Below are 22,123 nucleotides of genomic sequence, written 5' to 3'. Positions count from 1 at the left end.
CCCTCCCAGCTAACGGGAGGGGACGTGGATGCAGCCCACGCCCGGCTGCACCCACCCAGCCCAGCAGCAGCGGCTCCCTGAGACCTGAAAAGCAGCCCCATGCCAGCGTGTTCAGCTTTTATAAATGTGAACGTGCCCTTCGCAAAGAGAAAAAGGGCAAAGCATCCCCCAAACACAGAAGGCGACATCTCCCCACCTGACCCCGACTGCAGGCGCCCTCCCCCTGAACCCCTGACGGTCACACCGGAACCTCCTGTTCACGCCGGCTCCCCAGTCCACATTCTCAGAAGCAGGCCCGCTCCGCCCTGGGGTCTCGGAGGCAACCTCTTGTGCAACAGGCACACGGCCGGTGACCTGGCCAGTGACTGACAACACGCAGACAGCACTCCGTGTGCAGTCTGGGGACACCTGGCGGGCGTGTGTGCACGTGTGCTGTGTACATGCACGTGTGCTGTCCATCTGCATGCATGTGTGCATGTGTGGATTCTGAGGGCCAAACCCAAGCGAACAGCAGGGCCAGTAGCTGCCACTTCACTTCTTGACATTTTGGGGGACAGCATGTCCTTCATGGAAGCGGGGTCCCCCTGCCCCGGGCTCCCTACCACCCCAGGCACCAGGCCACCTTCTCCAAGCATTTACTCTAGCAGAAAATGCCTCAAAATATCAAGTTTTTAATAATTCAGGCATTATTGTAATTACCCAAGACAAGCTCGCTGGGTCCCAAAATCTTTTCGGGGACGCAACTATGCAGCACAAACGCCTCCCTGTGCATCGCAAACAAGACCTGACCACCTCTGACAAGTGGGGCACAGGGGACATGGTGTGGGGACGGGGCGCCCCCCCATCCACATGGTCAGGCCCCGATGTCTGCACGCTTGAGGAATGCAGCACACAGGCACTTCCGGGGGCTCTCACGAGATTGTTTTTCAAGTGACAGAAGGAAAGGCAGTCGTGACTAATTCCCGTTTTACTGGAAGTTCGTGGCAGCCAGAAAAAGAGGACGTGTCCATGCTCCCCGCCCGCGTGCGTCCATCCACAGCCCCAGCAACTGGCCCAGGGGCCAAGGCCCGCAGGACGACCGCTCGGGTAACTGATGCCAAGCTCGCACCCGGCGGCGCCGCCACCCAGCACCTGGTGGCAGAGCCCAAGAACTCGTCTCCAGGGACACGTCCCACAGAGCACCAAGTGCAGGGAATGACACCTGACTCTGACAACAGTCCTGCCCACCAAGGGGCCTTCTAAAAAGCGAGGGGAGGAACACCCCCGGGGCAGGGCATCCAAAGGTGACCAGCAGTTGCCTGTAAAGTGCCAGGTGGCCCAGGCTCGGTCCGTCAGAGCCCGGGTAGACCAGCCTCACGGCACTGCACCACCCACGCAGCCTTCATCACCTCTGCACAAGGCCCTCAGAGGCTGGCGCCGTGTGGAAGCCCAGGGGCAGGACCCCCGTGTCCCCTCCCACAGGATCCCAAGACCACAGCAAGGCCGGGCCACCTGCTCGACTCTGCTCGGGCAGCACAGCTCACCCGCCAGCCTGCCCAGAGCCCACCCAGAGCATGGGCAGAGAGGACCCACTCGACAGAGCCAACAGAGGAATCCTGCCCTGAGTCACCCGGCCGGTCACCTGGCCAGCTGCTGGCTCCATCGGACGGGGGCCCTCTGAGCCCATGCCAGCCCAGCAGGCCCCCCCAGCAAAACCAAGACCGCACCAGGGCCCCGCTGCCCAAGCCTCCCGCTGACCCCAGCGGCCATCAGGCGCGGGTGGGCAGCATCTTGTAGGGGTTCAGGATGCCTTTGGGGTCCAGGAGGGCCTTGAGCTGCTGCATGAGCCGCAGGGCCTCGGGGGGCTTGCTGTAGCCGAGGACATCCCTCTTCTTGAAGCCCAGGCCGTGCTCGGCACTGACGCTGCCCCGCTGCCGGCCGTCCACTCGTACACATAGGGCTCCAGGGCCCCCAGCAGCGACTCGCAGAAGGCCTCCGCCGTCACATTGAGGTGCAGGTTGCCGTCCCCTGGGGGACAGGGACACGGGTCAGGCTGGGCCCCTCCCAGGCCCCCTGCCCTGCCTGAAGACCACCTGGGGGAGGACTGGCCCCCACCCCCTCACATGCACTGGACACTGACCTGCTGGTGACCCTCCCTCCTCTGGGGTCGCAGCCCCTCAGCTTCTGCATACTTTTCTCTCCAAGTTCTCCCCTCCCCCCAACACACACCAAAGGCTCTGGACTGAGAGGGACCCGTGAGAGCTCCGGGACGGACCCCCGATGTGCACAGAGCCAGGTCTCCCAGAGCCCAGGACAGCCGCACCTGCAGACCCCACCCCACCCTCCGGTCCTCAAGCCCCCCTCGCTGAGACCCCAGGGCTCCGGCTCCCAACGTCCGCCCCCTCCTCTGGGGGCTGGACAACGGGGCCAGAGGCCGGACAGCCGGGCAGGGCGAGAACAGACGGCGTCGGGCTGCAGCGCCAGGCCAGGGGCAGGAGGGCACGGCAGAGATGCATCACCATGAGCCAGCGTGGTTTCCAGAAACAGGAAATCACGTTTCATGTGTTTAAAAAAAAATTTTAAAAAAAAACATACTGGACCAGGCAAAGCGTTTAAATTTCCAGATTGATCTTCCTGAATGAAAAGTACGACTAGTGCAGGGTCAACAGGCAAGGAGTCTAATGAACGGAAGTGAGTCAGGCAGAGGGAGCCGGAGCCTCGGACGAGAGACGGGGGGAGGGCCTGGGGCTGTGGCGCCAGAGAGGAGGGCAGGGGACAGCGCCGGGGCCCATGCAGCGGCCACCTCCTGAGACCCAAGCCCACCAGACCCCAGCAGGACACGCCGCCGCCTCAGCCAAGCAAGGGAAGCCCAGGCAACAGGGGCCAAGGAGAGTCGTCGGAGGGCAGCCAAAGGGGGCGTGGAGCCCCCCATGGGCCGTGCTGGTGGCCGCGAAGTCTGCAGCCACAGCGGCGACACAGGGCAGAGAGCACACAGCTGTCAACCCGGAGCCGTGAGATCCTCGGGAACCTCGAGCACCAAATTCGAATCACTCCCCAGAAACCCCAGGCACGCTGCGCCGCCGTCTGGCCCCCCCACACCAGGGGATCCCAAAGGCAGGGCCCCCAGGGCGATGCGCACAGCACTGCAGCTCCCACTGCAAACAAGACGGGGCTAAAAGCCCTCCCCGCAGGACGGCCGTGACACCGCGTGAGGCTGCCCCAGGGTCCTCGGCCAAGGCCCAGCGGCACTCACAGGACTGGCGGGCCGCATTCAGATGCACACGGCAAAGAGAGTGGGAGAGGACCCCGTGGACAGAGGGACAAAGAGCCCCCGCGACGGGTGGGGCGGGGGCTGGCACGCCCGGAATCTCCAGCAGCTCAGCCCAGAGGCCGGCGGGGGGAGGGACTCCCTCTCCCCGGGACACCCATGCCTTGGGCAGAAAAGCAGAAAGGCCGAAGCAACGAGCTAAAGTCCCAGAAGCCGGAATGTGCGTCCACCTACAAGCGGAAGAGGAGAGAAAACAAGAAAGGCGACAGCAGAAAAGAAACAGCAAACGCAGAGCAGCAGGGCCAGCGAAGCCCAGGCTGAGTCTCTGAAGAGACGGTGAAGTGACCGACACCTGAGAAACTGGACCAAAAGCTGCGGGCAGGTTCTGTCCTGGCCCCTCAGCAAGGGTCAGGCCCTCAGCCCCACCCTCTCCCCACGGGGTAGGGGGGTCAGAAACGGGCAGCGTCGCATGCTCTGGACGCTGGCCTGGACCGCTAGGGCGCGCACCTCAGGTTACCAGCTGCGCCACAGAGGGGACTCCAGGGCGCAGACCTCAGGAAAGAGGTCGCTGAGCCGTGGCCCTGCCCCGACCTCCCCACACACAGAGCGGCGCTGAGGTCCTGCCCTCGAGGCGTCTGCATTTTGTGATCAGCAATAATCTTCTGATATTTGATATTCTGTGATGGGCAACCATCTTTCAATACTTGATACTTGCTGGTTTTCACCCAGGAAAACGCCTATCAATCCCACTCCCAGCTCACAGCCTCCTCAAAGCCCGCTACAGCCCCCGGGACAGTCTCCGAATAAAACTTAACTCACAACTCTTAGACAAGACAAACTAAATCAGGAGTGAAACAGCCCCCCACAAACCCTGGACACGAGGTGCCCGTATTCTCGAAATCCTAGAAGAAACGAACAAATTCCTAGAAAAAAATATTACCCAAACCATGGGAGTTTCTCGGTGGCCTAGGAGTTAAGGCTCTGGCACTGGCACTGCTGTGGTGTGAGGTTCATCCCCCGCCCGGAACTTCTGCATGCTGTGAGTACAGCCAAAAAAACTTTACCAAATCCTATTCTGAAGAAAAGGGAAGCTAGGATGGTTATGAAGCTATCAAAGATACTGCTCTGCAGCCAATCCCCCAGCAAATATCCACAAAAGATTTCAGGCCCAAACACCCTCATCTGCAAGTTCTAGCAAACATTCAAAGAGGTAACTCCAACGTGACACTCTTCTAAAGAAAAGCCCCAGGAATTCTCGTCGTGGTGCAGCGGAAATGAATCCAACTAGGAACCACGAGGTTGAGGGTCCGACCCCTGGCCTTGCTCAGTGGGTTAAGGATCTGGTGTTGCCATAAGCTGTGGTGTAGGTCGCAGACACGGCTCAGATCCCGTGTTGCTATGGCTGTGGTATAGGCCGGCAGCTGTAGCTCCGATTAGACCCCTAGCCTGGGAACCTCCGTATGCCGAGGGTGCAGCCCTAAAAGGACAAAAGACCAAAAAAAAAAGAAAAGTCCCAAACCGTTTTGTGATGTTGAGACCAACGTCCAGCCCGGACAGAAGGGACCCCGAGAGCACAGAACGGAGAAAGTCCCCCCGGGGTGAGTGCGAGAGACACAGAAAGGATGACAGCCAGGAGGGCTGCACCCAGGACAGCCCCACCCGCCCCCAGAGGTGAGCACGGAGCAGCTCTGGTTGGTCAAAGAAAACCAGCACCAGGCACCTGGGCAGACCCAGAAAAAGCAAGTCAACACTCATCCTCGATTATTTTCTTTTCGGGCCGCCCTAAGGCAGGTGGAAGTTCCTGGGCCAGGGATCGAACCCCCACAGCAGCTGACAACGCCAGATCCTTAACCCACTGCACCACGAGGGAACGCCTCCTCCTCCACTTTTAAGGCTGGGATTCCACCACATCAAGCATTTGGAGCGCGTGCCAGGCCAGGGCGAGCCCTTCACAGAGCTCCCTTCCCAACCCCAGAGGCCATTCCGAACCACCTCACAGAGGATGGGGGTCTAAGCAGGTGCCCCACCCCACTGTCTGAGCCAAAGGCAGCAGAGAATTGAGGACAATAAAACGTTTCCTTCCTGTGAATTAACATCTCACAAAGGGAGATTTCTCTGCAAAGAATGATCTCCACCTGGAGGACAGAAGGGGAGAGCTTCTGACCAAACACTGAGAAGGCCGCGTGGCCAGGACGGGGCTCGAGACCCAGGCCCAGGACCCACGTCTCACGTCCCATGTCCCAGCCAGCCCGGAGCCCACACTCTGCCTGAGACCCACACACCCCGGAGACCGCAAAGTGGCAGGAAGCCCATCTTCAGGCCCCCAGCCTGCCAGCTGCGCTCACCCAGGTGGCCGTAGCCCACCACGTGCTTTGCACTCGGGCCGAGGCGGGCACGCAGATCGTCCACAAGGTCGTAGAGCCGGTCCAGGGGCAGGGACAGGTCGTATTTGTACACGTAGCCGTCGTGGCTCAGGGCCTCTGAGATCCTCTCCCGCAGGGCCCATAGCGCCTGGAATCGAGGGGACAGGCATCTGCAGTCACCTGCTGGGGGGTCTCGGGGACCCTCTGGGCACAAACATTCTGCACCGTGCCGGCGCGGGGCTTCCCACAGGGAGAGGGCTGGCCCAGCAGCCCATGGAGCAGAGACTCGGGGCACCGCTCGTGACTGTGGTGACGGGGGCCTGAGTGAGGCGGAGGCAGGGCAGGTGCGGGGTGAGCAGCGCAGACGCGGTGCCCAGGCTGCTGAGGGGCACAGGGAGGGGCAGAGGTGCTGGCAGATGGAGCAGGCTTTTGCTGCGTCTGACCGACCAGGGAGGCTCCACTCCTTTTGTGGGGCATTTAACATCAGCAAAAGTCCGCTGCAAGGAGAAGGGAGAGTCAGGGAGGCTGAGACCCTGCGGCCCACACACACCTGGATTCTCCTCTGATCGGTGGCCAGGGTCCCGTCGGTCACCAGCCCGGAGCCCTGGACCTGCTCCAGGAAGCTGCTCAGCTTCTCAGCATCGTGATCTGCTCCAGAGCCCGAGGTCTCGATGAGAACATAGAATGGACTTTCTAGAAGGGGCAGAAGGCAGGATGAGCAGAGGGGAGGGGTGGGCCGGCCGACAGTCACGTCAGGTCCGGGCAACGCAGCCTCCCGCGGCCCGCCCAGCAGGCACTGGCTACTCAGGCTGGACTGCAGTTTAAAAATAGGTCTTTCGGAGCTCCTGTCGTGGTGCAGAGGTTAAGGACCCGAAGCTGTCTCTGCGAGGATGCGAGTTTGACCCCTGGCCTCGCTCAGTGGGTTAAGGATCCGGCGTAAGCCTCAGCCATCACCGCAATTTGACCCCAGCCCAAGAACTTCCACATGCCCCAAGTGCAACTGTAAAAAAAAATAATAACCCTTCACCATAGGAGAGACTGCGCCCCCTGGTGACAGAAGAGGTAGCCCAGATGGGCCGGGCGTCCAGGGCAGCTCTTACTGCTAAGAGGCCCGGGCTGCCAATGACCTGCAAGGCTGGAGGGCTGGGGCAAGAGGCGTGTGCTTTTCACCACAAGTGTCTTTCTTTTAGAAATTTAAAGAAAGATATGCATTACTAACTTACTCAGGAAAATGTCAAGCTTTTTTTCCCAAGGCTACACAATTTTACGTTCCTTAAAATCAACACATGAAAACTGACTGAATGCTCTGTTCTCTCTTCTAACACTGTCTTCCGTTTCTTCCCAAAAAACACTACAACTTCATCGTTCTACAAAGAGGAGCATCTTTCAGCTGCTGGCCCCTTTCAGCGCAGAAGTGAAGAGTCTGCTTTTGGAACATTAAAATTTTTTTTTCTTTTTCTTTTTTTGTCTTTTTGCCTTTTCTAGGGCTGCTCCTGCGGCATATGGAGGGTCCCAGGCTAGGGGTCCAATCGGAGCTGTAGCCACCAGCCTATGCCAGAGCCACAGCAACGCAGGATCCGAGCCACGTCTGCAACCTACACCACAGCTCACGGCAAGGCCAGATCCTGAACCCACCGAGCGAGGCCAGGGATCGAACCCGCAACCTCATGGTTCTTAGTTGGAGTGTTAACCACTGCGCCACAATGGGAAATCCTGGAATGTTTAAATTTTTTATTGGCTCTTTCCCCTTTATAAAAGGAAAGCATGCTAATAAAAGGAGATCTGGAAAACAAGGAAAATAGAAAAGACGGAGAAAAACCTCCCTGCTTGCCAGATATAACCCCACTGACATTCCCACAGTGTCGCCTGAGGATGAGCATAATCACAGGCCCGGCCTTTGCCCTAAACATGATGTTCAGAGCAGCTTTCTCACATGAGAGACACCAAGACCACACAGGGCTCCCCCAGGGACCCTCCGTCCATCCAGGGACCCTCCCCCCGCCCAGGACCCTCCACCCCCCCCAGGGTCCCCACACCCCAGGGACCCTCCACCCCCCCAGGACCCCTCCACTCCCCAGGGACCCTCCCCCCCAGGACCCTCCACCCTCTGAGGGACCCCCACACCCCAGGGACCCTCCACCCCCGCAAGGGACCCTCCACCCTGCCAAGGACACCACCCCCCAGGACCCCCCACCCCCAGGGACCCTCCCCCCAGGACCCTCCACTCTCTGAAGGACCCTCTGTCCTTCCAGAGACCCCCCCAGGGACCCTCCACTCCCCACAGGCACCCCCCCAGGGACCCCCCACCCCCGGGACCCTCCATTTCCCAAAGGGCCTCCGTCTTCCAATGGTCTACATGTCTTATTTCTCTACCACTAGACATGAAGAATTTTCCTGTTTATACTAAAAAGTTTCTGTCTAAAAACTTAGAGCACGAGTTCCCATCCTGGCTCAGTGGTTAACGAATCTGACTAGGAACCACAAGGTTGCAGGTTCAATCCCTTGCCTCGCTCTGTGGGTTAAGGATCCAGTGTTGCTGTGAACTGTGGTGTAGGTCACAGATGCGGCTGAGATCCCGCCTTGCTGTGGCTGTGGTGTAGGCCGGCAGCTGCAGCTCCAATTCGACTCCTAGCCTGGGAACCTCCATATGCCGCAGGTGCAGCCCTAGAAAAAGACAAAAAAAAAAAAAAAAAAAAAAAAAAAAGAAACTTAGAGCTGGGAGGTTCAGCCCCCCGTGGCGCAATAGGCTGGAGATGCGGTGTTGCGGCGACGGCAGCACATGCTCCTTCCCCGACCTGGCACGTCCACAGTGCGGGGTGGGGGTGGGGGGCGCAAAAACAAAGAATAAAAAATAACTTAGCGCATAAAGATCTTTCTACATTTACGACTGTGTCCCCCGACAAACTCCCGCAGTGAGGCCCTAACCCTGTCCCCACTGCGACGGCATCTGGACACGGGGCCTTGAGGGAGGGATCGGGGTGAACAGAGATCATCAGAGTGGCCCTGGCCTTGCGGCCGGTGTCCTCATAAGAAGAGATGGCAGGGAGGACCCACGTGGGGACGCGCACCCTCCGCCAGGATCCAGCCCTGCTGGACCTGGACTCGGCCCTGCAGCCCCGGTCTGGGGAGGGCTGTCCTTGTTCAGGCTGCGGTCCCGGGAGGGCAGCCTGGGCCAGGACGACTGTCGTTGCTCCCGGCTCCCCCTCAGAAGTGCAATGCCGAGCGCGCCAGCTCATTCTTGTCTCCAGGTACCCGGTGGTACCAGGACACTGCACACTGACCAAAGCTCGAGGGCGCGGAGCGCACCAGCTGAGCTCCGCGGACAAGGCTCCTCCTGGCTGACCAGCCAGGAAGGAAAGCAGCCCAGCTGTGGTCTGGCTGTTCCAAGGACCCCAGAGCTAAGGCACAACCGACCAGGCCAGAACTGACTTGGGGGGCAGTATTTAAACAAATTCAAGAGAGAACCGTGCACTCAACAACCATGGCGACACTAGAACGCCGGGCACTGCCCTGATCCCTGCCGCCTCCTCCTTTGCGGACAGGACAGAGGCCTGACACCTCTGCCTCCCACCATCCCACACGCGACAGGCACAGGGGGAGCGGCGGGCGCTGCCGGCAGGCGGGGCCAGTACCTTGCACGGGGTTGGTGAGATGCAGGTGGCGCCCGACCAGCTGCAGGCACTCGGCGTCCATGAACTCGAACGCCGACAGGATCTCGCCCAGCAGCCTCCTGCCGGTGCTGAAGGTCTGCAGCACCTCCGCGAAGCCAGGACAACCTGAGACAGACACGCACAAGAGCAAGGAGGCTGCCACACGGACACAGGGCCTGCCCGCAGACCCAGCCGGGCGGACGGCAGGGCTGAGCGAGCAGCCTCCGGGGCAGGACAGGCGCCACCCCAGGAAATACCCACTGGCCACCGCCACATGGGCCCAGGGGGAAGAGGAAGAGAAAACGCTGAGAACCATGTGCTTGGGAAAGTCGCAAACACAGGGCCAGAGAGGGCCACCCCTGGACAGACTCAGCTGGGGTCCCCTGACTACAAGCGGGGTTCGGGTGCACAGTCCTCGGCAAGCCATGCAAGGCGCACCTAGTGGACACCGAGCTCTGGGTGTCCCAGTCCCTGGGAGCTGACTGCCACGCGGCCGGAGACAGAGAGGGGACAAGTGGACGTGTCAGCAGGGGGTGGGCGCACATGGCCTCTTGGGACAGAGGACCCGGGGCCGAACAGGACAGCTTCAGTGGCACATGAACCACAGCCGGAGGGAGGCTTCGTGAAGTGGAAACAGAACGCAATGCCCAGAGTGGCAAAGGGTGGACACGTGGCAAGGAGCGGACGCGAGGCGGAGGACAGCCAGAGCGCCCTACTGGACTTCTCATCACAGGCCCGGGAGGACGGGCAGGCGGAGGAGCGTCTGGAGGTGGGGAGACACCAAGACGAGGGTCCCAGAGGCTCAGAAAAGCCAGAGAGCAGAACCGTGAAGGGCAAAAGTAACGAGAAAACCCTGAAATGGACCAGAGAGGAGGCCGAGCCTCAGAGCAGCTGCGAGGACCGCTGACTCCCGCTGACAGCCAGGGCCGCGACGAGTGACACTGTCAGTGGATGAGAGAGAATGCCAACCTCCCAGCACAGGCTGAAAGGGGGACACAGGCGCACCCACAGCAGCAGGCGCCTGCCCACCGCGGGAGCGACAGGGACAGGCTCAAGAGGACTCCCACTCCCACCCCCCAAGGGCCTGATGCGCCACGAACAGGGCCAAGGAAACCGCGTGGTTCTGACATGACCACGATGGTGACGACCAGGGCGACTGAAGAGCCAGGCGGCACGAAGACGCACGACGGGACACGTGCACCGCGGTGAGGCCTGCAGCCCGGTCAGGCCCCAGGGAGCCTCCCGCTGGTCAGTGGAGACACCAGCAGGGACCTCGCAGAGGCGGGTCACCACGTAACTTCTGAACCAGCAGAGGAGACATGATAAACCTGACCGGCGGGACGCAGGCCAGGCCAGGGGGCAGAGGCAGGCAGCAGAAGGCCAGAGAAGGGCGGGTCAGGAGGGCTCCTCGCGGGCTGGGGGGTCCAGGAGAGGGAGGGGTGCTGCAGAGCCAGCTGGCTGGCCCTGGGGGGGTGGGTACGAATGACCCACCCTAAGACCCCTTGGTCATCCTTGATCTTACGCCATGTGACGTCACTGCCCTTTGAACCCTACGACACAAGCTGCTTCAGTTACGAACCGGCGGACGGAGAAGCCTGGAGCCCGGGTTCTGCTGCAGGATACAGCGTGCTCTGCCCCGGCCTGGTCCCTCTGGGACGGCCCGCCTGTGAGCCGCTGGCGTCCCCTCCCAGAGCGAGGCTAAGCGGCCCGAGGACCCGCCCCGGAGGCAGACGGAGGGCACCTACCAAGGAAGGCCACGTTCACGGCACTGGGCTTGGGCGGACACAGGATGGACACAGCGGTGATGACCCCCAGGGTGCCCTCTGAGCCGATGAAGAGCTGCTTCAGGTCATAGCCCGTGTTGTCCTTCCGCAGTGACGTCAGGCAGTTCAGGAGGGTGCCGTCGGCCAGTACCTGCCAAGGGAGCAGAGGAACGGGGCCTGCTGCACCGGCCCACAGTCCCAGATGCCAGCTCTGGCCGCCACCTGGGGCCGCTGACCTGGCCAGAGCACCCTGAGAAAGCCAAGACAGTCATCAGCCCACCACCCCTGTTCAGTCTAGAGACGCAGAGGGCCCTGGGGTGGCACCAGGCCTGAAGTCGCCCCACAAGGCTGACAGAAGGGGTGTCTCCCCAGTGAGGAGCCCCCACTGCCACCACGACCAGGAAGCTCAGGGCCCATTCAAGGGAAACTGACCCAAAGCAGGGCACACCTGGGGTGCAGGAAGGCACACCTGGGGTGCAGGAGGGCACACCTGGGGTGCAGGAAGGCACACCTGGGGTGCAGGAGGGCACACCTGGGGTGCAGGAGGGCACACCTGGGGTGGAGCAGGGCACAGCTGGGGGAGCTATGAGAGAGCAGAGAATGGCAGCACGGCAGCCCCCGCCCCTGGACTCTTCATCCAAAGGCACCTCCGTTCTGCTCTGTAAGCACATCTAAGTCTTGTTTGGTGTGTTTGGTCAGAAGTTTAGTGAAGCAGCTTGTAAACATTAGAAAATGACATACAATAAAAATAAGCTGCAACCAGAGAACAAGGCCACAGCGACCCCATGATGTAGGAGACGGGAGCCAACACGGCTTTGGGCTCGTTCCACCCTCAGGTGAACGACAGAGGGTCTGAGCTTTAGGAAACCCAGGGTGGGCTCTGCAGGCTTGGACTGTCTTGGGGGCAGCGACAGTGGTGTGACCGGGGCTCCCCTGAGCAAAAGCCACCAGGAAGCCCAGCACGGCGGAAGGCCACCGGTCCAGGAGCATGTTCATGGCGACAGTTCCCACAGCAGCGGACACACCGTGGTCTCGGGAGAAGCCACAGGGCGGTGCCCACATGTTCCCGGAGAAGACCGAGCAGAACCTGGGGCTGGTTAGGCTGGGAGCAGGATCTCCAGTCTGGGACGAGGCCCTCACCCCTCGAGGGGGCCGCATGCACCTGTGCCACCCCGTGTCTGCCCGGTAGGAAGGGTGGGCCTGACAGAGCCGAGCCAAGGGCTCTCTCCCACACCGCGCACGCAAACCCCTGGGGAGGCTGGAAGAGCCAGCCACTGTGGGGCTGACCCAAGGACCAGAGCGAGCCAGGCCAGCCCTCAGACACACAGCCACAGCGGTGCCCCTGCTCACCACTTCCAGGCCCAAGACAGTCCCGCGCAGTGAGCCGTATCGCAGAAACCGCAGGCCACCCGCGTTGGTCGCCACGTTGCCCCCAATGTGGCAGCTGCCCTTAGCCCCCAGGTCCAGCGGCATGACGAAGCCCCGCTCCTCCACGTACCGGCTCAGCTCCTCCAGGACGCACCCCGCCTGGCAAACCAGAACCCCTACCCAGCAACCAGAGCTACAGAGGGTGCTCCCGGCTCAGAGCCAGGCCACCAGCAGGACAGTGCACCCGGGACCCTGGTGAGAAATAGGGCCGCGGTCCCCACTCTCCCCCAGAAAAGAAACATCCGTGATGCCAAAGCGGAGAAAACCCCTCACACCCACCACACGGTGCTCACACGCGGCGGCACCACGGAGAGGCTGCGGTGAGGTGGCGGCCCTCGCCTGGGGTGACTCTGCCCCAGGGCACGTGGGACATGCCTGGAGACATCTGGGCCAGGGGTGCTGCTGGCATTGAGTGGGTGGAGGCCAGGGGTGCTGCCTGACACCCAACGGTGTAGGTACTCTCACCACAGAGAAGGACCCGCCCGACGACCTCGCACGCCCCTGGCAGGAGCCATCGCGGTCAGGAAGTGTCAGAGTCGAAAGGAGCCACAGTGACAGCTCGAGCCCAGGGTACAAGTCACCTCAGTGGCCAACTAAATAACACTCCCGCCCCCACCGGCGCAGACACACCCGGGGGCCCAGGGCGGGCAGAGTGTGGCCACAGGCTCCCCGAGGCCGAGCAGGGAGGTCCGACCGCACGGCACAGCTTTACCTGACACGTCGTGGAAGCTGAGGACCTGGCTCATGAGGGCTGTGGACAGGACGATCTCGTCAAAGACGGGGGTGCTGCCCCCCACCAGGCCTGTGTTGCCGCCCTGTGGGTTCACCGCCAGGTTCCTCTCGTGACAGTACCTGGGCCAGGGACAGGACAGGCCTCAGCACCCCTCCTCCCAGGCCCAGGCCAGGCCACTCCGCCCCGTGCATGACGGGGTCTGAGAGGACAAGTGTCTTCGCGGAGCTGCACCAGGAGGAGGAGGCTGACCCCCCCCCGCCCCGGGTCTCAGATGAGGCTCCGGCAGCCCTGAGAGGCGCTCGGCCAAGGGCGGACGTCCAAGCGCCAGCTGCAGCCCCTCCTGTTCACCTAAAGAACTCGGGGCTCCCTCCCACCCTGGCGCCCGCTCCCCTTTAATCCTCCCTCTCCCTCCTCGTCCCCACCAGGCTCCCACGTGGCCGAGACCTGAAGCAACACGGGCCCCAGTGTGCCGGGAGCCGCTCCTGAGGGTCTGCCTTTTGACAAAGTCAGGGAGACCCAAGGACATAGACTGCACAGCATGTCTGGAAGAGCGACAGTCCTGCTGCTTCTCCTCTGTCTGCTTATGCTGTTTATAAAAACTGCGGGAGCTGGGGAATTGCTGCCAAATCAAAACTCCCAGGAAAAGACCCCAGGGAGGGTAAACGCCGGGGATTGGTGCTTACGCATAAGCCGCCACGAGTCCCTACCGTCCCTACGATTCCCCCTTTTTCCAGCCACTCTCTACTCCGGGGACTGCCCGGCTCTAAAAAAGTCCCTACTAGGGTGCTTTCGCAGTGGGCATGCTCTCAACGGAAGTTTGACAATAGGCCGGGCACAGGCCATTCAATTTACCACAAGGATCTCATCTTCCTTGCCAGGGAATGACTGATAAATATAATGGGTATTGGGCACTGACACGTGGAGAGGTGGTCCAGTTTGTACCCAGCAACTGGAAACAGGTCAGGGAAATACGGGGCTGCTGCAGACGGCCAATCCATTGTGAGCTGGTGTGTCAGGCCCCGGGGCCCAACCCCAAAGAGTGTAAACGTCAGGGCCCTCGGTTCTATCAGAATTAAGCAACCTTCGATAAACACAGCTTACCTTCGCTAATGGAAAGTAGTTAGGTTTAAGTCTAGACTGAACAAAGAGATACCTACAGTCAGGTAGTTGATAAGCTTGCGCTTTTCTGCTCCATGAGAACTAGGTCATAGCCATAAGGACGTGATTCTAAGTAGCCAAGAGGAAAGTACAAGGAAAAGCACGTTGCATACGTCCCCCTGATACATAAAATCACGGAGAAACATTCAACGGATTGGAAAGATAAAAAATGTCAAAAGAAGTATGACGCATAACATAAGGAAACGGCAAATGTATACAAGCTAAGCCTGTACAAACAATAAAGGAGCAGTCCTGCATGACCACCAGGCCTGTGTCCATTCCCTCGCCGACGCCGCCTATCCTTCGGGAAGCCCTGGTCCAGCCGAAGCAGGACTCCGGCACCAGTGGGTAAGGACTTGGGCAGCACGAAGCCGCCCGAGAGGCAGGCTGCCCACGTGCATCCGAAAAGCCCTCCAGGAGCTCCCATCGTGGCACAACAGAAACGAACCCAACTAGGAACCATGAGGTTGCAGGTTCCATCCCTGGCCTCGCTCGGTGGGTTCAGGATCCGGCGTTGCCATGAGCTGTAGTGTAGCTCACAGATGTGGCTCTGATCCCACGTTGCCGTGGCTGTGGTGTAGGCCGGCAGCTGTAGTTCCAATTCGACCCCTAGCCTGGGAACCTCCATATGCCATGGGTGCAGCCCTAAAAAGCAAAAAAAAAAAAAAAAAAAAAAAAAAAAGCCCTCCAGCAGAGGCTCTGGCAGAGCAGGTGCACGGGGCCCCGCCCACCTGCAAAGCTATTCTGAGGCACTGGGTGGCATGTGCAGAACAGCCGAGGAGGGGCACTTCCCGTGCATTAACAGCGGGGTGGAGGAAGAACCAGCACCAGGAAACGGACAGGGGTACTGCCCAGTGGAAAGGAAAAAAAGATGACACACAGATACAACGTGTAACATTTAAAAAGCACACACATGCGACAAAGATGCTGAGATAACAAACCAAAGTGTCACCAGTGGTTATCTTTGGAGGGGAAATTATTGTTTGCTTTTGCATTTTTTTCTTTATGGTTTTGTATGTTTTCTCATTTGTCTATAATAAACGTGAGTATATTGATATAAACACCAAAGAAGCATTTTTCTAGAAAAGGTCTGTTTCCTTCCCTGCCCTGCGCAGCTGCTCCCATCTGAGGCTCACCCCACCCAGCACCCCAAGAACCCACATTCGGACCGAGTCCTGCCTCCCCAGCCCTGGTCAGTGCCCCTGTCGTGGGGTCTGTGTCCCCCATGTGCAAGGAAACGACTGGTGGATGAGAGGGAAGCGGGGGCAGGGAGCCGGTGCCACACTACCTGAGGATTTGAGCCACCTCCTGGGATGTCCGGGGCCGGAGGAGCACCTTGCTGGAGCCTGCAAAACAGAAGCTGCACCGTCACCCACTGTCACCCATGGAAGGGGCATGTCCCGCTTCCTGGCAATGCAGGCCCAAGAACCCCAAGGACAAGAGCGGATGCCAAAGGCTGGTCTCTAGCTGGAGGGAGGCGGAGCGCCAGCCGGGCGGTGATCTGCGGTTCTGGGCTGGTGGAGAACGGCAGCCGGACCCCAGGAAGGGCGCCTGCCTGGCCTCTCCCAGGAGGAATACGTGTCTTGTGGGGAGACACCTGAGACCATGGAACTATCCAGCCACCCATGACTCTCAGCACCTGCTGACTTACCTGAATGGGCTCTCTGGGCAGGTGCCAAAGGTGATGGGTCTAAAGCCATCCGTCCACCTGAGGTTATCAGTCCACCTTCTACCTGACGGAGAGGCCTTTCCTCCTCACTCTGTTCTTGTCTACTTGGCCATTTCATCAGGTCAGTGCGGGCTCCTGGCTTATGATCTCCCCTGGGTCACAAGTGCCCCATCACGATGTACCTGATGCCCAGCTCTGCCGCATCCCTCGGCATTCCTAACCACTGCCTCCACGAGATGAGCTTCCTCCCACCCTTTCGACATGCTGAAAGTCCTCTAAGCAGATAAGAGGCTGCCGGAGGGCAGAGGGTGTTGCTAAGTCAGAGACTTTCCACAGAGCTCTGAGATCAGGCTGCAGCTTCTTCCTCACTTCTTTATCCAAAAAGCCGTTTCTCATTCGCCTTTGGTCCAATGAACCATGTCTACCAGGTGATTGGGTGTCGGGCACCTAGATCCATTGAGATGGCACAGAGCAGGGACCCCGGGAACCTGCCAGGCTCCGGTCGGTTCACTCATGCACTGTGGCATTTCTTGACAATGTCTGAGCGCCCACCCCGGTTCCCTGTCTGTTGCAGGCACAGGGGACAGAATGTGACTCCCGCTCCCGTGAAGTTTACCTTCTCATGGGGGAAATGGCCACGTGTCCCTCTAAGGGAAGCCCAGGTGAGAGCAGAGCACAGAGCGGAGGAATCGTCAGGGGCGGCTGCCAGCACAGGAGGGCGTGCAGGCAGCAAGGGGACAGGTGACGAGGGGACAGGCAGGAGGGCCACCTGCAGCCCTCCTCCCTCTCTGAACACCCTCAGGGTGGTCTGGTGGCCGACCCTGCGGGTGGACTGTCCCCCGCCGAGCTCTCAGCAAGCTGCCCACCACACGCCAGCTGCATCAGAAAATGCAAAGCACCCACGCTTCCTCACCCACAAGGAGGCCAGTCTGCCAACTCCCCCAACCCTGCGCTGCGGCCCTGGAGCAGCTGCCCGCTGAGCCCTCCGGCCTCCCGGCCCTGCCTCCCCTGCACTCTCAGCCTCCCTGGAGCACCCTCCTCCCCACAGATCCGGCTGCCACTCCGCTCGCTGTGCCCCGGCCGAGTCAGGGGCCATCAGTGTCCACCCACCTCGGGGTGAGCATGCAGTCCTGGCCGCCACCCCTCTGTGTCTGTGACCACCTTCCTGGGACGGGGCAGAGCTGAGGCCTAAGCGTCGGATCTGGCCTCCGCACCCCCGGTGGCCTCAGAAAAGCTGCCCCAGGGCCCGCACCGCCCGCAGGACTGCGGCCCGACTCAGGCCTCAAGGACATCCCTCAGCCTTTCCCTCTCCACCCGCTCACTCCCGTCGACACCGCAAACCTGCTGGAAGGGTGCTCTCGTCCTAACCCTCTGACCCCTCATCCCTGTGACCCCACCCACTTCTCTGTCCCCGAGACCAGCTCCAGGAGCACATCTGTCCCTTTCTCTCCATGGAAACCCCCGCGCCCCGCCCCCTGGACGCCCATCGGTCCCGTCTTGCTCTGTCCCAGCAGCTGCGTGACCCTGCGACCCTGCCTTCCCCACGTGGCTCTAGGACAATCCCCCTCGGTGCCCCACCCCCGAGCTGGCCTCCCCGGCTGACCACAGCCTCACCAGCCTCCTCGGACACTGGCACGGCCCTACCCAGTCCCCGCATGGACCCTGCCCTGGACCTCAGATTTGCTTGCTCCACAGCCCACAAGCCACCACGTCCAAACCCAAACACCTGCCCCCCTCCCAGACCCACCCTCCCCAACACTTTCCTCCACTCGGCAGATGGAGTCCGGTTTTGCCGCTGTCCCTGTACTTCTGCCCTCTGGCTCACACCCTCATCCAGTCCCCAGCCAAGGGGACACTGCTGGGACCCACCCTATGGCAGCTGCCGGCCCACAGCCCGGGCTCCCCGCTGGACCACGGAAGCCTCTCCCGCCAAGGCCCTCAGCCACTGAGAGGAAGGCAGGATTCAACCGGCCTTCGAGACCTCAATGGCCCCCACTCCAACGTCCCTCCATGCTGGCCACACCTGGGGTCCCGGGGCTCCTCCCTCGCGCCCCCGCAGCCCCGGTTCGGGGAAGACACCGAGGACGGGTGTCGTCATAGGAGATGGAGAAGGGCGCATGAGGGAGAGGCCACGTGACGACCAGGCCAAGACTGGAGAGATGTGTCACAAGCCGAGGCCACCTGGAGCCCCAGCAGCCGGAAGAGGCAGGAAGGACCCCTCTCGAGGGAGCCCCGCCCCCGGCCTCACCTCCCGAACGCTTGGCAACTGAGAGGATAAACTGTCTGTGGTTCTCTGTCCCACCGCGTGGCCCCAGGAGGCTAACCCAGGGGGTGGAGAGGAAGCGAGGGGTACAGTTAACACACCCTCGGGGCAGCAGGGGGCAGCAGGGGGCTGTTTCATCTTCCAGGTTGCAGGTGTCATGCAACACCAATAAACTGCCACCAATTCTGACCTCAGAGCCTTGAAAGTCACCCCGGTGCCGCTTCTGTTGAGAAGAAAGCATCTGTGCGCCACGCACCGGGCTTCTCCCCCCAACACTCAGGTCGGCCCCACCTCACCTTGCCCTGCTTCCCAAGCTCCCCCCACCCACCCCCGCAAGCACCAGGCGCGAGCAGACCCGCACTCACCTCGGACCGTCCTCAGCCAGTCTACGTTCGGAGCCTCCAGCTCCTCTGGGTCTGTGATGACCCTGCCAGGGATGATGCGCTCCAGGGCGGCCAGGTCGTCCTCAGACACCACGGAGAACGGCAGCCGCTGCATGGGGTAGCGGTCCCGAGTTAGCCTCACCCCAGGAGCACTGGAGGAAGCAGAGGAACTGCCTCTTCGGACCAGGGGGCTGGTGCCCAGGGCCCCCGCGGGGCCGCCCAGCCCAGAGATCCTGGTGGCCCCTGCCCACATCCTCTGCTGCACGAAGGCTCTCCGAGTGCAGGCTGCCCGCCACCAGAAGAGCCACGCAGGCCACCTGGGCACCAGAAGGGGCATGATGGTGCTTGTCCTGAAGGCAGACGACTGGACCTGTAACGCTGGAATACGGCACATCCGTAAGAAGGGAAGCGTGGCAGGGTGGCGGCAGCTTCCACCATGGTGGTGGTAGTGGTGGTGGCAGAGTGAGACTGGGACCATGGGGGGAGAGGTGGGCTGGAGGGGACAAGGGACACGAGGCTTCACCCTGACCCTGTGTGGTCCCTCAGCAGGAGTGCCCTCCTGAGACGTGACCGAGCTGTGCACCCTGGCGAGGCCGCCCCTGGGTATTAGCTTTTAACATCAGCGACAACCCGCCTCCCTTTCGGCCCTTCTTCTTTCAGAACAAAACCAGGATTTAAGGTGGTCAAAGGAAAGGGACAGATGCCACTGTCTTGCACACTTAAAAATGGTTCAAGGAGTTCCCGTCATGGCTCAGTGATTAACGGATCCAACTAGGAACCATGAGGTTTCAGGTTGGATCCCTGGCCTTGCTCAGTGGGTTAAGGAGCCGGCGTTGCTGTGGCTGTGGAGTAGGCAGGCGGCTACAGCTCCCATTAGACCCCTAGCCTGGGAACCTCCATATGCCAGGGGTGCGCCCTGGAAAAGACAAAAAGACAAAAAAAAAAAAAAAAAAGGTTCAAATGTGAATGTCATGTTTTGTGGACAGCTTACCACAAGTTCAAAAACCGCAGAATCAAAAAAACGGAGCTTTTCTGGCTGCCCACCCTGGGGGAGGTGGGGTTCACACAGTAGGCGCAGAGCCCGCCCCCTCCACCCCGGCGGCGGGGCGGGGGGGGGGGACGATGGGGGAGGGCGGAGCACCGGCTTCCGGACGCTTCCACCTCACCTGGCGCTCAGACAACCGGAATCAGCACCGCGGGCTGCGTTCTCGCGTGGGCTCACACCCGCCGTGTGTCCTCGAGAAAACGAACGCGCCTCTCTGTGCCTTGATGCAGCACGGGCCTCACTGGTCGGGTTGAGGATTAAAAGAAGCACAGACGGTGACCCTCGCCGAGCCAGCTCAGCCCAGGACCCCGCCAGACCCCGACCCGGGACAAGAGCTTGGGGCCGTGGCTGTCGGACCAGCCCACGAGAGACACAGGGCGCTGGGCGGGACCACCCGAGGTCCGGAGGGGCCGCCCCCTGCCCGGAAGCCAGGGCTCCTCGCGGTGGCCCCCAGCTCACGCCGGGGACGCGGAGCGCACTCAGGCTCGTCCCCGGAGCGCGAGGCCTGCGCGATCACGTGACGGGATCACCGGGCTGGGTCGGACCCGAGGACCCGGCGGGCGCCCGCCGACGCAGCGGTCTCACCGGCCCCACCGGCCCGGCGCCCCCAACCCGCAGGCCGCGGCCCCTCAGCCGCGACCCCTCAGCCGCGACCCCGGGCGGCGCGCGCGCGCACTCACGTCCGCGTCCCCGCCGCAGGCCTCGCGCCCCGGAGCCGGGGCGGGGAAGGCGGGAGGGAGGCGCCTGCGCGCTGGAGACCCTCCGGGCCCGCCCCCAGCCCTCCGGGGCCCCTCCCCCTCCGGGCCCCGCCCTCGCTGCCTTCAGTCCTCCGGAGGCCTCGAGCGCGGCGTGGCCCAGCTGCCACCGCGGGGACTGCTGGCCTCACCTGCGCGGGCAGAACCTAGCTAGCGGGGATCCCAGCGCACCCTCCCACCCCACCCCGAGGGCTGGCCCCACGTGCGCATCCTGCCTGGCCTCAGAGCGTAACTCCCACTCTTTCGTCCTACTGCGGGGTCCCCTACGGTCTGTGGCTCTTCCAGGGGACACTGGCTCCCCAGGGGGTCTCTGCCCCAGGGAACTGTGGCTCCCAAAGCCCTAGTGCCCTGGCCCCCACTCCGGCCAAAGGGCAGAGCTTCCTGCAGGTCAGCAATGCATTGCCAGCGGGAAGGAGGAAACTCCAGAAGCTGCTGCCCAAGCGTTTTCCTAAACAAACGCCCAGTCTCCGGACTGGGAGCCTCAGAGGCGCTGGGCCGAGCTGGGAGACCGGGCTGCAGGAAGGCCAGAACCACACCGGGAGGGAAGCAGACCCCGCCTCCTCCGGGCCCCTTCAGGTCTGCGCCTGCCCAGTGCTAGGCTTCTCCCCAGGCCCTGCTGGGGAGGCGGGGAGGGTGCCCAGGAGAGCAGGCTTCTCTCACCCTGCCCAAGAGAGACAAACCCCAGCAAGAAAGCTTCTGGCCTGAGAGAGGTTCCTGCAGTCCCGAGCCCTGGTGCCAGTTCCCAGCCTCATCTTCCCCCCAGGGGGCCTGCAGCAGCCGTGAAGCTCCGTGGGGGCACCCCCTTCCCGGAGCTCCTGAGGCACAGGGCCCGCCAAGTAACACCCGCTCCAGGCGGCTGCACGCGGGCCCTCCTTACACCCCTCAAGGGTGTCCCATCCCCCAGCCGGCCAAGTCCGGGCACCTCGCCACCCTCCCTTTCCCCCCACCCCGACCTGGGGTGGCAGCTGCCTCCTCCAGTTACTCTGCTACTTAGGGCTCCCTTTTTGCCTTGTCAGCGCTGGAATCCTGTACCTGAGTCCCAGTGGAGAGTCCATCTCCCACCCTCGGCCCCTCCTGCTCTCCTGAGGCCTCCTCTGTCCATGTGGCCTCAGCAAGGCAGGCAGGAGGGCCTTCGGTGGGATGTGAGATGCTGGGTCCCCCGGGCCCAGAACCCTGCAGGAAGCAGCAGTGTGTGTGTAGGGAGGCGAGGCTGCAGGCGTGCGCTGCTGTCTCTGCTGAGAACAAACGGATTCTGGCAGTCCCTGCAGACTGGCCCAGAGAATAGCACTCCTGGACCAGTGCTACATGCCATGTGCCAAGAGCAATGCCCACCCGCCAACAATGGGCTGCAGCTGAGGTCTCACCTAACCTTCAGTAACCCCTGTTCCTCCTTGGTGGGGGGGTGGGCGTGGGATGGACGGGAGTTTGGGGTTGGTGGACAAAAACTCTCACATTTGGAATGGATGGGCCAGGGACTCCTTTTGTACAGCACAGGGAACTAGGTGGATTTGAGTCACTTTGCTGCACAACAGAAATTGGAGAAACACTGTAAATCAACCGTACTTTAATTTTAAAAAATAAATATTAAAATAAAATTTTTAAGTAATAAAAACATAATAATAACCCATGTTCCTAAGGTCTGCCCACCTCTTCACGGGTAAATTAA

The 22,123-nt window shown here is 61.4% G+C and overlaps 1 protein-coding gene across 1 annotated transcript; it reads right to left on the bottom strand.

Annotated features, from left to right (window-relative positions):
* Nucleotides 652–20,487, bottom strand: D2HGDH (D-2-hydroxyglutarate dehydrogenase). The gene is given in 12 exon segments (XM_021074821.1): nt 652–1,912; nt 1,915–2,007; nt 5,593–5,758; nt 6,161–6,303; nt 9,243–9,386; nt 11,006–11,174; nt 12,374–12,567; nt 13,164–13,303; nt 15,631–15,688; nt 18,640–19,035; nt 19,824–19,943; nt 20,383–20,487. Coding segments are annotated over 10 exon segments (1,626 nt in total). The 5' UTR covers nt 18,995–19,035; nt 19,824–19,943; nt 20,383–20,487; the 3' UTR covers nt 652–1,748.

This window comes from Sus scrofa, chromosome 15 (assembly GCF_000003025.6).
Source record: "Sus scrofa isolate TJ Tabasco breed Duroc chromosome 15, Sscrofa11.1, whole genome shotgun sequence".
NCBI classification, from domain to species: Eukaryota; Metazoa; Chordata; class Mammalia; order Artiodactyla; family Suidae; genus Sus; species Sus scrofa.
Note: the sequence above shows the minus strand (reverse complement) of the source record. Positions and strands in the feature narration are given on the sequence as shown.